Below are 16014 nucleotides of genomic sequence, written 5' to 3'. Positions count from 1 at the left end.
CATCAGTTATAGGTACAGTGATTTAAACATAAATCTAGGGACTATTCCATCCAATTTTAAAATTGAAGTACTGGTGCATCTGAATGGACAGTTGATAATATTGCAAAGTATAGAAGAGTTGTTATTGGTTGTATTTTAAATTTTAAGTAAAACTCATGTGACTGTAGCCTTTCTTGATAAACTTTTATTTATTTATTTATTTTTTGAGACGGCGTCTCTCTCCATCACCAGACCCCAGGCTGGAGTGCAGTGGTGTGATCTCGGCTCACTGCAACCTCAGCCTCCCGGGTTCAAGCAATTCTCCTGCCTCAGCCTCCCGAGTAGCTGCGACTACAGGCACATGCCACCAGGCCCAATTTTTGTATTTTTTTTTTTTTTTCAGTAGAGACGGGGTTTCACCATGTTGGCCAGGATGGTCTCGATCTCTTGACCTGGTGAACCGCCTGCCTCGGCCTCTCAAAGTGCTGGGATTACAGGCGTGAGCCACCGCGCCCGGCCGTCCTTGATAAACTTAAAAATTTTTTTCTTTTTTTTTTTTTAATTTTTGAGATAAGGGTCTCACTCTGTCACCCAGGTGCAGTGGCGTGATCTTGACTCACTACAACCTCTGCCTCTCAGGCTCAAGCCATCTTCTCACCTTAGCCTCCTGAGTAGCTGGGACTGCTAGTGTGTGCCAGTACACCTGGCTACTTTTTGTATTTTTGGTAGAGGTGGGATTTCGCCGTTGCCCAGGCTGGTCTCGAGCTCCTGAGCTCAGGCAATATGCCTGCCTCAGCCCCTCAAAGTTCTGGGATTACAGGCGTGAGCCACTGTACCAGTCCAAAATTTTTTCTTAAACAGTACTGGAATTCTATTTCCTGATGAACTTTTTAGACTAGTATTATTTAGCAGAGATGGCTAATATCATGACCATAACCTTTTACCAAGAGTTTTTCAATAAAATAATTTTAAGAACCTGGGGAAAATACAAAATGAAACATAATTGAGTTGGTTTTTACTCATGAAGCAATAAATCACTTCATTTGGAGAGGATCTCTGAGCACTTATTTCTCCCAAATGGGATCCTCACCAATCAAGTGGGATTAATATGGGTCTAGTTTCTGTTAATGAAAACTCATTGACATGATAAATATGAGGCCTAACTTGTGATAAAGTTCACTTGATAAGCAGAAACCAACATCAATTTAGAGTAGAAAAACAGGAGAAATGAAAGACCTTTTAATTTAGTTCTGCTGATGTTGTTGAAGTTAATTGTTCATTTCAGGAAACCAGGAGAAGAAAATCACTCTGTTACCTTGTTCATTCCTTGTTTTTCCTTTCATCCAAGCTGAAAGATATCACTGATACTCTTAGCCCCTCAAATTGTATCTCTGCTTTGCTCCCTAGTGGTTTGTATTGACTGGCATGGCCAGTGCATTTTGACTTCTTAGAGTTGGCACTAGTGTGGAAACACAGGTACATTCATGCTGGAGACAGTAGGATGAGAATTTAAAAAAAAAAGAAAAAACTAGAGAATTGGAGCCAATGAGTAATAGAGGAGGAAAACATCCTCCAGCAATTAAGGGGTTGAGTTCCTTTCTTCCAGCTCCCCCTCTCCACCTCTTCTTCATTTCATAAGTGAAATGCAAAGCCCTAAGGCATTTGGCCCCAGTAGAGGAAGTGAAGAGGTTTTGAATTGTTGTAGTAAAAAGGTGATGTGGGTGGAGTAACGTGAACCTGGCAAAATATCAGAGCTTTGCTTTTTACTTTATTAAAAAAAACCTGTCATTATGTTTTATAGATTATAATAATGAAGATGAATTTGGAAGAAAGTTGAGGTTCCTCTTGCAACAGCTTCCACCTGTTAATTACAGTTTGTTAAAGTTTCTGTGTAGATTTTTAGCCAATGTAGCATCACATCATGAAGAAATTTGGTCTGCAGATTCTTTGGCTGCTGTCTTTGGTCCAGATGTCTTCCAGTAAGTTGTTTGAAAAATTTTAGTTTAATTTTTAAAAATTAGATATGTGAAATAGAATCATTATCTTGTCTCCCAAGGATCATACGTTGCTCGACCAACCATTATTTTTTATACTAGATCTGATTAATCCTTACAGCATTTTTGTGAACAGGGTACAAATTAGGTAGGTAGGTTTTCCAGATGGGAAAATGGAAGCACAGAACGGTGGTATAAGTTGCCCGTGTTTATAAAGTGGTTCACTGGTTTTCTTCCAATTTTACCTGTGATTGATTTAAGAACTCTCAATTCAATTTGGACTTTTATTCTTAGCATTTACACAGATGTGGAAGATATGAAAGAGCAAGAAATAGTGAGCAGGATCATGGCTGGACTTCTGGAAAACTACTATGAGTTTTTCGAGAATGAAGAGGAAGATTTTTCATCTAATGATTTGAGTTCGATTACTGAACAGGTGAGACTATTCTATTTGGATGGATAATTTTTTTTTTTTTTAAGAATAATATGCTCTTAAAGACTTGCCACAGACATACGTGGAATTTAAGTACTGACCTAGAAGTAATTATCTTGGTTATTATATGTAACATCAGTAGGTGGCACATTTATGATTTTTTTTTTTCCTAAATAACATCCTGTCCTCTGTAATTCAATTAATAAGGAAAAGGCACTGAAATCAGAGTATATGGTAGAGATTTTTTGTTTTTGTTTGTTTTCTAACTATTGTTATTTTGTAAGGATAATGCAGTGTGTTTGTTTTTGTTTTTGTTTTTTTGCAGAGAAGCTTCTAACATAGAGGAATATAGGCAAGGGGTGAGAAATTTAGAGGGAAAGATTCAGTACAAATTTTTTAAAATTAGAAGTTTTTCTTCAATAATACAGCAAATTAACACAATGGTAGAATTGTCATTAATGAGAAACATTTGGATATTAATCGTTTAAGTGGCAGGTAATTTTTAAATTCTGGTAACTTTAGATTATTAAAATCTCTTTCTGAGATTACATTATAATATTTTTAAAAATTGTTTCGGCCGGGCGCGGTGGCTCATGCCTATAATCCCAGCACTTTGGGAGGCCGAGGCGGGTGGATCACGAGGTCAAGAGATCGAGACCATCCTGGTCAACATGGTGAAACCCCGTCTCTACTAAAAATACAAAAAATTAGCTGAGCATGGTGGCACATGCCTGTAATCCCAGCTACTCAGGAGGCTGAGGCAGGAGAATTGCCTGAACCCAGGAGGCGGAGGTTGCGGTGAGCCGAGATTGTGCCATTGCACTCCAGCCTGGGTAACAAGAGCGAAACTCCGTCTGAAAAAAAAAAAAAAAAAAAAAAATTGTTTCATTTTTTATAGAGATACGGTCTTGCTATGTTGCCTAGGCTGGTCTTGAACTCCTGACTTTAAGCAAGCCTCCTGTCTTGGCCTCTGAAAGTGTTGGGATTATAGGCATAAGCCACTGCATTTAGCCATTTATAATCTTGATGGTTGAGACTATACAGGCTCATACTTTCTCCTTTATGAAATGGGAATATTGAAGCTGGGTAATTACAATTTATTGCAAAGCCATATTAGTCCAGTCTTCTCAGGTTTAAAATTTGTGATTTAGGTCTATGTAGAAGTTTTTCTTCTGCACTTAAGTGGTTTGCCACCAAACTTTTATTAACGTTAAAACCTGTCAGGTCACTTTGTTTTAATGGATAATAATTCACCTGTTTCTTAAAAAAGGTAGAATATATGGTAAAATGTTTTGCTGTCATCCATACTCACTTTTTCCATTTTTCTTTCCTCCCCTTGGTTTATTGTGTTTCCAGTTTTTAAAAGCAAATACAAGTAAATATTTTCCGACAGTTTTTTCCAACAAGAAAGTAACATACTATCCACACTGTTCTGCCCCTTGTTTTGTCTCATCAGTTAGCAGTGTGTCTTGGAGATCTTATTAGAATATAGACAGCACGTTATTTTCTGGTAGTTTCCTATTGTGTGGGTAGAATCTTTACAATTTATTTGATTCATAGTATCAGTCCCCACTTAGAAAGGGGATGGTGCATTCTGGTTTTCTGAGAACAATTTTGGTTTCTATCTGCTTCTGATACAATATTTAGAAGCTGCCTTGTCACTCTTAAATGTATTCAGGTTTGCATGGTTGCTTCCCTTCATTTGCTGTGGGATTACAAAACATCACAGCAAGGGTTGTTTATCATACAGATTTTCATTAGTCCTGATAGTTCTTATACTCATTATGTGGATTTGAAGTTTCATTTTCTGGGCAGCCTAACTTTAAGAGTTTTTATGCTTTTGTGAACTTCTATGAGTAATACTTTTTAATATTTGGGGTTTGTACTTTCTTCAGTTTTTCATGTAAGCATCCATTCCCCCCACCCCCCAGACAGAGTCTTGCTATGTCACCCAGGCTGGAGTGTAGTGGCATGATCTAGGCTCACTGTGAACTCTGTCTCCCAGGTTCAAGCAGTTCTCCTGCCTCAGCCTCCTGAATAGCTGGGATTACAGGCACCTGCCACCATGCCTGGCTAATTTTTGTATTTTTAGTAGAGATGGGGTTTCACTATGTTTACCAGGGTGGTCTCAAACTTCTGACTGACCTCAGGTGATCCATCCACCTCGGCCTCCCAAATGCTGGGATTACATGTGTGAGCCACTGCGCCCGTCCATGTAAGCATTTTTATCTTTGGCTTTCCCTTCCTTCTCCCCTCCTTCCCTTTCTCCCCTTCTCTTTTTTCTCATTTCTCTTTTCTTTCTTCCTTTGCATCTCCTAAGTATCAGGAACTTTAAAGGAACAGGAATAGATGCCAGATTAGAGTTTGCAGTGTGTAGACTGAGGATGAAATCTGTGTCTGTGTGTGTGTATGTAATAAATTAAGTGGGTAGAATTTGTAGCCTGAATTAGTGATACATGGAACTTTTGGCACATTTTTTGAGGGGTTCCAGTTATCATATACAGTTCTTGACTTAAAAACTTGGTTTAAAGAACTGATACATCTTTTAAATTATTCTTGCTTGAAGCAAAATGACAAGAAGAAGATAAGTAGATAGATACACCTTAAACCTTTGATGTCTTTTGATACTCAAAAGAAATCCCACCTACTGGAGAGTTCTGCATGCCACCTTTCTTTTCCTTATTATTATTATTTTTTTTTTGAGATGGAGGCTTGCTCTGGTTGCCCAGGCTGGAGTTCAGTGTTGCAATCTTGGCTTACTGCAACCTCCACCTCTTGAGTTGAAGTGATTCTTGTGCTTCGCCTCCAAAGTAACTGGGACTACAGTTGCACTGCCAAGCCTGGCGTGTGTGTATGTATGTGTGTGTGTGTGTATGTGTGTGTATTTTTAGTAGACACTGGGCTTCACCATTTTGGCCAGGTTGATCTCGAACTCCTGACATCAAGTGATCTGCCTGCTTCCGGCTTCCAAAGTGCTGAGATGATAGAGCCACTGCACCCGGCCTATTTTCTTTATGTTTCAGTTCAGTGATTTTCAAAAATATGAGTAATGACCATCAAAATGAAATAGTATATGTGATGTTTGTGTCATTTATTTTTGACATTTCTAAGATGATTTGACTTCTAAGAACTGGTAACGTCAACTTAATATTTATATCTTGACTTCTCTAGAGTCTGCAGAGTATGCCTTGATTATGTTTTATATTTTGTTAAAATTCTGCAATAATTTCTTTTCTCCCATAGTTTACTTGTGTATGCTAAAGTATCTATATCTCACATGTATTGTATCAGTAGTTTTGTATTTTTTTAAGCACTAGAAAAATTGACTTAAAATACGTTGTGCTGGCTGGGTACCAGTGGTTCTGACGCCTGTAATCCCAGCACTTTGGGAGGTCGAGGTGGGTGGATCATGAGGTCAGGAGTTCAAGACCAGCCTAGTCAACATGGTAAAACCCTGTCTCTACTAAAAATACAAAAATTAGGCGGGCATGGCGGGCACCTGTAATTCCAGCTACTTAGGAGGCTGAGGCAGAGAATTACTTTAATCTGGGAGGCAGAGGTTGCAGTTAGCCAAGATCGCACCACTACACTCCAGCTTGGGCAATAGAACGAGATTCCGTCTCAAAAAAAAAAATACATTGTACTTGACATTAAATAGAATGGTGAGGCACCATGAGGTAGTGCTGAATTCTACATGTTTGCCTATGAATAGAAAAAAGGACATTAGGCCAGGCAAGGTGGCTTGCACCTGTAGTCCCAGCACTTTGGGAGGCTGAGACCGGTGGATCACTTGAGGCCAGGAATTTCAGACCAGCCTGGTGAACAGGGCAAAACTCATCTCTACTAAAAATACAAAAATTATTCGGGTGTGCTGATGCACACCTGTAGCTCCAGCTACTCTGGAGCTTCAGGCACAAGAATCGCCTGATCTGGGAGGCAGAAGTTGCAGTGAGCCGAGATTATGCCACTGCACTCCAGCCTTGGTGACAGAGTGAAACCCTGTCTCAAAAAAAAAAAAAAAGAAAAGAAAAAAGGATGTTAGCATATTTAACTATGCTTAATAAATGAAGTACTGCAGTGGGTCCTGACAGACATGCTGTAGATTTAATTATCTTGTCCCATCTTGTTAATTATCAGAATCTATTTTCTTATCAATTGTTATTATGTTTCTGGAATGTAAGTGATTTACAAATAACAAAATTACAGATTTATGAAGTTTTTTGGTAAGTGGATTTGGTAACTTCAGTTTGATGAGTGAAGCAGAATTGATAAGGTATTTAAGTAAACATAAGTATCCACAAACAATTTGATTGTGTTCTTAAATATTTTAAATTTCTTATCCACATATTTAAAGATGTGGGCAGACCTAACCCATCTTGGAAGTGCTTTGATTTTTCTCCTGATTTTGATATTTGAAGGAAGCAAAGTTTATCCAGCACTTAATTCTTGTATAGTTTCATCCCATTAATGCAAGTATTTGACTATTAGAATCTTTTCCAGGTAGTAGATATTTTTATTAATAATATGAGAGAGAGAGAGGTGGCTGGAGATGATGAACAGGGAGTGCTTGAAGGGTGATCCAGAGTCAAGTGGATTTTGTATATAGATCCTTAAATGAATGAGAATCCAGTAGAGTGGTTTGAAGATGGAGGAGATGACGATGTTTCTTTATACGTTTGAGAAGGCAGGTAGCAGCATTCTCCACAAGCTGGAGTCTGGAGAGCAGGCATTTCACTAGGCCCTAGAGAAGGGAATTACAGCAGTCAAAGAAAGAAGAGATGTGCCGGGCGCGGTGGCTCATGCCTGTAATCCCAGCACTTTGGGAGGCCGAGGCAGGTGGATCACGAGGTCAAGAGATCGAGACCATCCTGGTCAACATGGTGAAATGCCATCTCTACTAAAAATACAAAAAATTAGCTGGGCATGGTGGTGCGTGCCTGTAATCCCACCTACTCAGGAGGCCGAGGCAGGAGAATTGCCTGAACCCAGGAGGCGGAGGTTGCAGTGAGCCAAGATCGCGCCATTGCACTCCAGCCTGGGTAACAAGAGCAAAACTCCGTCTAAGAAAAAGAAGAGATGTAAGTATGGATGAGGGTTTTCCGTAAGTGTAGTTGAGGCAGCTGCATAGGTAGAGCAAGGTCAAAATAACTTCTGAACAAAATAGTGTTGATAAGCAGAAGGTCATGTTGACAAGGAGAGGACCAAGAAAAACTTTGAATATTAGTGTGGGGTAAGAGAGCATTTTAATCCAAGTTCTTTGATGCTCACTCTAGCTCAAAATAATTGAGTCAGTTCTTAGTGCAGGAAGTTACACTGGGAGGCCTGGAAGTTGAGAGGGGAAAGAAGAAAACCCAACAGGTAATTGTTTGTCATATTTTAGTTGACTATTGGTGAAAATAGTAGAGACTATCAATTTCCATAAAGCTTGTTGAATTGAATATAATATATTCAATATAATCAAGTATAAGGCTTTCATAGTTCCTTAGACCTATTGACTTTAGACACAAAATGATTTTATTTATTTTATTATTTTTTTGAGAGGGTCTCACTGTGTCACCCAGGCTGGAGTGCAGTGGCATGGTCATAACTTACTGTAACCTCGAACTTCTGGGCTCAAGTGATCTTCCTGCCTCAGTTTCTTGAGTAGTTGGAACTACAGGCATGTGTTACAATGCTTGGCTAATTTTTTTTTTTTTTTTGACAGAGTTTCCCTCTTGTTACCCAGGCTGGGGTTCAAGGGCGCAATTTTGGCTTACTGCAACCTCCACTTCCTGGGTTCAAGCGATTCTTTTGCCTCAGCCTCCTGAGTAGCTGGGATTACAGGCATGTGCCACCATGCCCAGCTAATTTTGTATTTTTTGTAGAGATGCGGTTTCTTTATGTTGGTCAGGCTGGTCTTGAACTCCCAACATCAGATGATCCACCCACCTCCGCCTCCCAAAGTTCTGGGATTACAGGCATGATGCTTGGCTAATTTTTAAAAATTTTTGTGGAGACAGAGTTTTGCTGTGTCGCCCAGGTTGGTCTTGAACTCTTGGCCTCAAGCAATCCTCCTGCCTTGGCCTCCTGAAGTGTTGATATTACAGGTGTGAGTCACCATACCTGGCCCCACAAAATGATTTTAAAAAGTGTGATATAGCATATGTTAAAATAGTCCAGGCGTGGTAGCTCACACCTGTAATCCCAGCACTGTGGGAGGCTGAGGTGGGTGGATTACCTGAGGTCAGGAGTTCCAGACCAGCCCGACCAACATGGTGAAACACTGTACTAAAAATACAAAAATTAGCCAGCTGTAGAGGCATGCGCCTGTAATCCCAGCTACTCGGGAGGCTGAGGCAGGAGAATTGCTTGAACCCTTGAGGTGGAGGTTGCTGTGAGCTGAGATTGTACCATTGCATTCAGCCTGATTGATAGAGCAAGACTCTGTCTCAAAAACAAATAAAACTATGTTAAAAATAATAGCTCTGTACCATAAAAGAGTGAGCTGAATAAGTTTTTATTCTCAGTTTTAAAAGTCTTCTTTAAATTTTTTTCTGATAGTTTGCTTTTGTGCCAAAGCTTTTATTAATCAACCAAAATAATTCCCGTAATTCCTTTCTCTCACCATTATTTATTTATTTATTTTTTTGAGACAGTCCCTCTCTGTCACCAGGCTGGAGTGCAGTGGTGTGATCTTGGCTTGCTGCAACCCCTACCTCCTAGGTTCAAGCAATTCTCCTGCCCTGGCCTCCTGAATAGCTGGGACTGCAGGCGCTCGCCACCATTTCTGGCTAATTTTTGTATTTTTAGTAGAGATGGGGTTTAGCCATGTTGGCCAGACTGGTCTCAAACTCCAGGACTCAGGTGATCCACCTACCTTGGCCTGCCAAAGTGCTGGGGTTATAAGCATGAGCCACTGCACTCAACCCCCTTTTATACTTCCGAAAACATTTTTTTTTTTTGGCCGGTGTTTTCCTTGCTTAGATTACCAGATGGATATTAAGTACATCTTCTCAACTTTCACTAGTTATTAAATACATAGATGAGGAAAGAGGATAATTTTCCATTTGATCTACTTTAAAACCTGATCTGTCATTTGAGATTTTCACCTTTGTGTAGAAATCTTACCTCTCAGTTAATCACTTAGGCCAGTGATTTTTCAGTCCTTATCAGCATTATACATGATGTGGGATAGACTAGGGAAGACATTTACAAGCACAACGAATTTTACAGAATAGGCTGCGTGTACTTTACATGTGAACTAAATGGTTCACTTTTTTTTTTTTTTTTTTTTTTTTTTTTTTTTTTTTCCTGAGACAAAGTCTTGCTCTGTTGCCCAGGCTGGAGTGCAATGGTGCAATCTTGGCTCACTGCAACCTCTGCCTCCAGGGTTCAAGCAATTCTCGTGTCTTAGCCTTCTGAGTAGCTGGGATTACAGGCACACACCACCACATCCAGTTAATTTTTGTATTTTTAGGATAGGTTGGATTTGGACATGTTGGCCAAAATCTCGATCTTGGTTGGTCTCGATCTTCTGGCCTCAAGTGATACACCCACTTTAGCCTCCCAAAGTGCTGGGATTACAGATGTGGGTTACCACGCCTGGCCTAACAATTGTTAATAATAACTTTTTAGTGACCCATCTGACTAGTGACCTCTATAGACCTGTGGTGGAGACCTCCTGCTTTAGGTAGTTTGTAGTTTGAATGGTAGATAATCTCTTCATTTGTGTAAGAAAATGATGCTACATGTAGAAACTACGATCTATTAAAGAAATGTAGAAACTATAAAAGAAATGACAACAATTTTAGTTACAATGATAGGTATTATTGCTTATTATGTATAGACATTGCCGAAGAGGTTATGTTTATTAATCCTTTCAACCAGCTCTGTGAGGTAGTTAGTATAGCATCTCTATTTTATACTTAAGACTTGGAGAAGTTTAGTTGCCAGAAATAGGGACAAGTAGAGATGTGTGAATATAGATATTTCTGCCTCTGATGCCTACCTTTTAACTATTGTATTATACTTCATTTAATTTTGAGACAATCTTATTCTGTCACCCAGGTTGGAGTGCAGTGGCACAATCATGGCTCTGTGCAACCTCGACCTCCTGGGCCAAAGTGACTCTCCTACCTCAGCCTCCCGAGTAGTAACTATAGGCGCATGCCACCATGCCTGGCTAATTTTTGTATGTTTTGTAGCGACAAGGTTTCACCATGTTGCCCAGGCTGGTCTGAAACTCCTGGTTTCAGTGGTTTCAAGGATTCCAACCACCTCAGCCTCTCAAAAGTGCTGGGATAATAGGTGTGAGTCACTGTACCTACCCTGTATTATATTTTAAAATAGGCATTCTGTACTTGTTGATTAGGAGTGTGATAGAATATCACAGTGTAATTACCTTTCTTTTGGTTTTGCAGTTTTACTTTCTGATAGTATTCTAGCAACTGTTTTTGTCTATCAGGAAAAACACACTGTTACGTGTGGTAGTAAACACATTTATTCTAGGTATTTATGTTGCATTTTTCTAGAACGGAGAAAAAGCATACTTTTATTGCTCAGCGTCTTTAATGACTAGTATTAATTTATATTAAGCCATTCTATAGATAGTTTCTTTTTTGGGATAACTTAAAAACTCATTTGAAAATATTTTGCTGGTTTTCCTTCTCTAATATTTCAGTATCTTTTTATTAGACTGATTACCTACCTGGCCATTTTGATAATGGAGGGTGTTTTAGAGCTTCTGCTAGCAAGGTAATTATAACCTTGACTTGTGCTTACTGGTCAAAATACGAGTTCTTCTTTGTAGGATCCCATCTCTTCATAAATAATTCAATCTGAATCACTTAGAAGTTAGCTGACATTTTCTAAAATGTAGCTAACATCTTAAGGCAACATTTTTTTTGCCCTTCTTTTTTCACACTTACTCTGTATTAAAATGACTTAAGACATCTGGCAATCAGATTAATTAGAAGTCTGTTGTAAGTGTTACATTTACAGAACTAGTTAGAAAATTAAGTTTTCTTAATGTTAATTATACCTATAGGCTTACTTATATTCCTATGCTAATTTTGCAGTCATTACCTCCCACTTCAAAATATTACATTTGTCTGGTTGCAATTTTATTTTGATATGAGAAAGTTGGCAGTTACTTACTCCATAAGAGAGATTGGTCCTAGGAAATGAGTTGTTTGTGTTTAAAATTTGCATAGAATAATATGTCTTAGGCTTGCTAATTAACAGTTTCATTACATTTTAATTCTGAATTTCCTTTTATTTATATAGGTTAATGAACTTTCTGAGGAAGAGGAAGATGAAAAGCTGGAACATATTGAAGAACTTCCAGAAGAGGGTGCAGAAAAATCAAATGACATGCCAGAGGTGGTACAATTAAGGATGACTGAAAATATCTTAGAATCAAATAGTGTTACAGCATCAACAAGGTAATAGCTCAGTTGAATTAACTTTAGCTTTTAAGTATAGCATTCCAAGTGTAGACTCACTCAAGCACTCAGGAACACAAACTAACTGTATATGAAAGTTTGGCATTTGTGAGTGAAAAAGAGAAAGAAGTTAAATTTAAAATTTAAAGATGTTGTCTTGCTAAGGAATTTTCAGTTATTAGTGTTAATACCTTTTTTCAAAAATATAACCTTTTACAAATATTACTTCTTAAAGTTTATTTGTTTTGTATTAGCTTATTAATTGGGCTGGAGAAAATTTTAGAACCTCTGGAAGTAGCATCATTGGAGAAGGATGCAGTGGCTTGACTTGTATATCCTGCTTCCAGGCTACAATTAGTTATAACTAGGCTGTAAGGATGGAACTCTGATCCATTAAGATAGTGCTTTCCAATTGTTCTCATGTATAAAATGACAATATTTACATGGCATACTGGATAAATTCGATAAATGATAAATGTGGTAGGCTGAAAGCCCTATCACAGCACCCCAGCTGGGACCATTGGGCACACTATTAAGGAAGCTTTAGAGAATTCAAGAGAAAGCGTGAAACTTTCTGTGGCTTTTGATAAATATAACCAGACTACTTAAAGGACATGACCCAGTTTACATTGTCATACTCCCTCTATGGATCATTAGGTCTGCTAAATTCTATGCAAGTTCTATGTAAAGCTCCATGGTTTAGTAACCCTTTCTATTAGGAGGATACAGCTATATATTTAATCCACTAGATATTTTTCATTTAATTTGTGTTCAGTGGAATGGTGGTTAAAAAGAAGAGGAAGTAATAATTTGAGTCAGAAAGCAAAATGTCATTTAAAAGTAATTGGTAATATCTAAGGGAAGAACTATCTAATGCCATTTAGGAAAATAATGAAGTAATATTAAGAGTTGCTGCAAAATACAACTATTAGATTTCTCTGTAGGCCTCTGGATCATTATATTATGTATGGTTTCTTCAAACATGATCATAATTCTGATATATTAAAATGTTTATTCTCTCTGTTGCCCGATTTAACATTTTGTTTTTTCTTTTATGTGTGTTTACATGACCTTCTAATATTTTTGATGATCTCTTAGCTGTATTTTAATTATATATTAAGATATCTATATGTTCAGATACTATCTGTATTCAAACTATCATTCTTTTTTCTTGATATTTTGAACTCTTTCAGCTAGCTTGTCAGTACTGTACTGCTACTGAAAAAAACTACCTTTGTTCTTTGGCCCTTTTTTCCTTTTTTAAATTATTTGGATAAATTTGCTGTAATCAAAGAGTGAACCTTTCTCTGGCTTTTGATAAATATTTCTGGACTACTTAAAGGATGTGACCCAGTTTACATTGTCACTTGCAGTATTTTCTTGAGGACCTTACAGCAATAAATTTAAATGGGTGTTTTAAATTTTGTTAATTAATTTTTTTTTTTTTTTGGGGCCAGCCTGTTGCCGACGCTGGAGTGCAGTGGCACAATCTCGACTTACTGCAACCTCTGCCTCCTGAGTTCAAGCGATTTTCATACCTCAGCCTCCCAAGTAGCTGGGACTACAGGCACATGTCACCTAATTTTTGCCACCTAGCATTCACAGCTAATTTTTGTATTTTAGAAGAGATGGGGTTTCACCATGCTGGCCCGACTGGTCTCAAACTCCTGGCCTCCAGTGATCTATCCTCCTCTGCCTCCCAAAGGGTTGGGATTACAGGCATGAGCCACTGCTCTAATTTTGTTAGCCAGGCCTTTAATTTTGTTAATTAGAGCTCTGCTCTTTAATAAGGTGACCACTAGCTCCTTCTGTGTATTTATTATTATTTAATGACAGGGTCTCTTGCTCTGTGATCCAGTCTGAAGTGTAGTGGCACAATCACAACTCACTTAAAGCCTCCACTTCCTGGGCTCAGGCGATTTTCCTGCCTCAGCCTCTTGTGTAGCTGGGACCACAGGTGCTCGCTACCATGCCCAGCTAGTTTTTGTATGTTTTGTAGAGATGGGGTTTTGTCATGTTTCCTGAGCTGGTCTTGAGCTCCTGGACTTACAGGTGTGAGCCACTGTGCCTGGCCACTAGTAGCAGTACAACATAACTACTTTTTGGTGTTATCTGTTGCCTCATTATAATACCTTTCAGTGTATTTAAATGTAAACTTAAACTAATTAAAATTAAAATTTAAAAATTACTTCCATAGTGTGCTGGCCACGTTTCAAGTGCTCAGTAGCCACACATGTATCAAGTGACTATCATGTTGGACAGTGCAGATATAGAACATTTTCTTTTTTGAGGTAGAGTTTCGCTCTTGTTGCCCAGGCTGGAGTGCAATGTCATGATCTCTGCTCGCTGCAACCTCTGCCTCCCGGGTTCAAGCGATTCTCCTGCCCAGCCTCCTGAGTAGCTGGGATTACAGCTGGGATTACAGGCATGCACCACCACGCCCAGTTAATTTTGTATTTTTAGTAGAGATGGGGTTTCTTTATGTTGATCAGGCTGGTCTTGAACTCCTGACCTCAGGTGATCTGCCTGCCTTGGATCCTAAAGTGCTGGGATTATAGGCATGAGCCACTGTGCCGGACCTGATATAGAACATTTCTATCATAGCAGAAATTTCTTTTGGAGAGTGCTGATTTAGACAAGTGAATTCATTAAGTATTTACCAGCAAGTTTTAAGTATTGTTTCAAATACATATTACTCATAGCTTCTTTCCGATCATCTGTCTGGTTTTGTAGAGGAACTTCCTTTTCCTCCAACATAGTCATTTTATGAAGTTTTTTTTTTAAGAAAGAGTCTCGCTCTGTCACCCAGGCTGGAGTGCAGTGGCTTGATCTCGGCTCACTGCAGCCTCTGCCTCCAAGGTTCAAGTGATTCTCTGGCATCAGCTTCTCAATTAACTGGGATTACAGGCCTGTGTCACCACACCCAGCTAATTTTTTATTTTTAGTAGAGACGAGGTTTCCATGTTGGCCAGGCTGGTCTTGAACTCCTAACTTCAGGTGATCCACCCACCTCACCTCCCAAAGTGCTGGGATTACAGGTGTGAGCCACCACACCTGGCCGGTTGTCAGGATTCTTTAATTGCAGGCACTAGAAACATTCTGGTTAAAGTATAGAAAAAACAATTTATTAATAGGGATTCTGGGCTACAGTCAAATGGAAATGCAAAGATAAGAACATGGGCAGCTTTGTGAAGTTTAGAAACACAGGGGCTTTGAAGAATCTCTTCAGCATTTGGCTGTTGCTATGAGAGTTCTGTCTGTTATTCTGCTCAGAAGTAGACACCTGTAGGGTGGTGGAGAGAGGATCTGCCCTACATTTAGTTAGGTGTCTATTCCCCTAGCCAGCGTAGAACTGGTTATTGTGATTTATGTGTATCTGAGGACTGTGTAGGATGGAGGGAGGAGCTAGTTTCCCATGGGAAAACCGGGCTATTGCCAAAATGTTGGAGTGGGGATATTAGGCAGATGTGTCTACCATTTTGGTCTCCTAGATTTAGTGATGACATTTATATGTTTCCATTAATACCTATACATTTTCATTTTATTTTAGTTTTGGCTGATAAAGTGTCTAAAGATTAAAAAGTGCCCATGACTACTTTTTCGGTGATATCTATTGGCTCATTATAATACTTTTCAGGTACTATAATGTCATCAGAGTAGAGGTACCTGCTGTTTTTTAGTTGACATTTATTTATGTAAATATTAATAATTTAATTCTTCTCTTGAAAGTAAAAATATCTACGGTGTGTAGTACCTTCAGACTGTTTTCAGTTTTTATTCTGTTTGTTATTAAAGATGCTCACATTAGAATTTTCTATAAATTACCTATTTTTACATTTATTTTAATGGCAACTTATTTTTACAGATGTTATTGTTTGAGATAAAGGCTGAAGATTGAAGTTGTTTATTGATGTGTCCTCTGAAATTAAAAGTAAATTGAAATGCATGCCATTTCATAAGTGGTTAATAAGACATAAGCAAATGAAAAATTGAAGTGGAATGAAGCCTACAGCTAGTTAGAGGGAACAGATGTGTTTGATCTTTTAGGCTTTCAGAAAGAATGATTAGGGTTGTAAAAATTTTTTTTTAAAGATACTTATTTTTGCATGTCTCTCTGCTAAACAAGGATATCCATTTGTTTTTTTGTTTGTTTGTTTGTTTTCACATGAAGTTTCACTCTTGCCCA

General features: G+C 38.5%; 1 protein-coding gene across 5 annotated transcripts in view; it reads left to right on the top strand.

Annotated features, from left to right (window-relative positions):
* FAM13B (family with sequence similarity 13 member B) overlaps window positions 1–16014 on the top strand; it is a 102299-nt gene that overhangs the window by 25813 nt on the left and 60472 nt on the right. For all 5 annotated transcript variants that reach the window (XR_001104594.2, XM_012434498.2, XM_064366358.1 and 2 more), the window contains 3 exons: window positions 1781–1958; window positions 2268–2409; window positions 11671–11828. Coding sequence is in view for 4 of the 5 variants with exons in the window: in XM_012434498.2 (XP_012289921.1) it covers window positions 1781–1958; window positions 2268–2409; window positions 11671–11828 (478 nt within the window). In the remaining variant the exon portion in view is untranslated. The remainder of the gene's footprint in view (window positions 1–1780; window positions 1959–2267; window positions 2410–11670; window positions 11829–16014) is intronic.

Source organism: Aotus nancymaae, unplaced genomic scaffold, assembly GCF_030222135.1.
Source record: "Aotus nancymaae isolate 86718 unplaced genomic scaffold, 86718_ANA_hifiasm-v0.15.2.pri h1tg000064l_1, whole genome shotgun sequence".
Taxonomy (NCBI): Eukaryota; Metazoa; Chordata; class Mammalia; order Primates; family Aotidae; genus Aotus; species Aotus nancymaae.
This window is presented reverse-complemented; position numbering and strand designations above follow the sequence as displayed.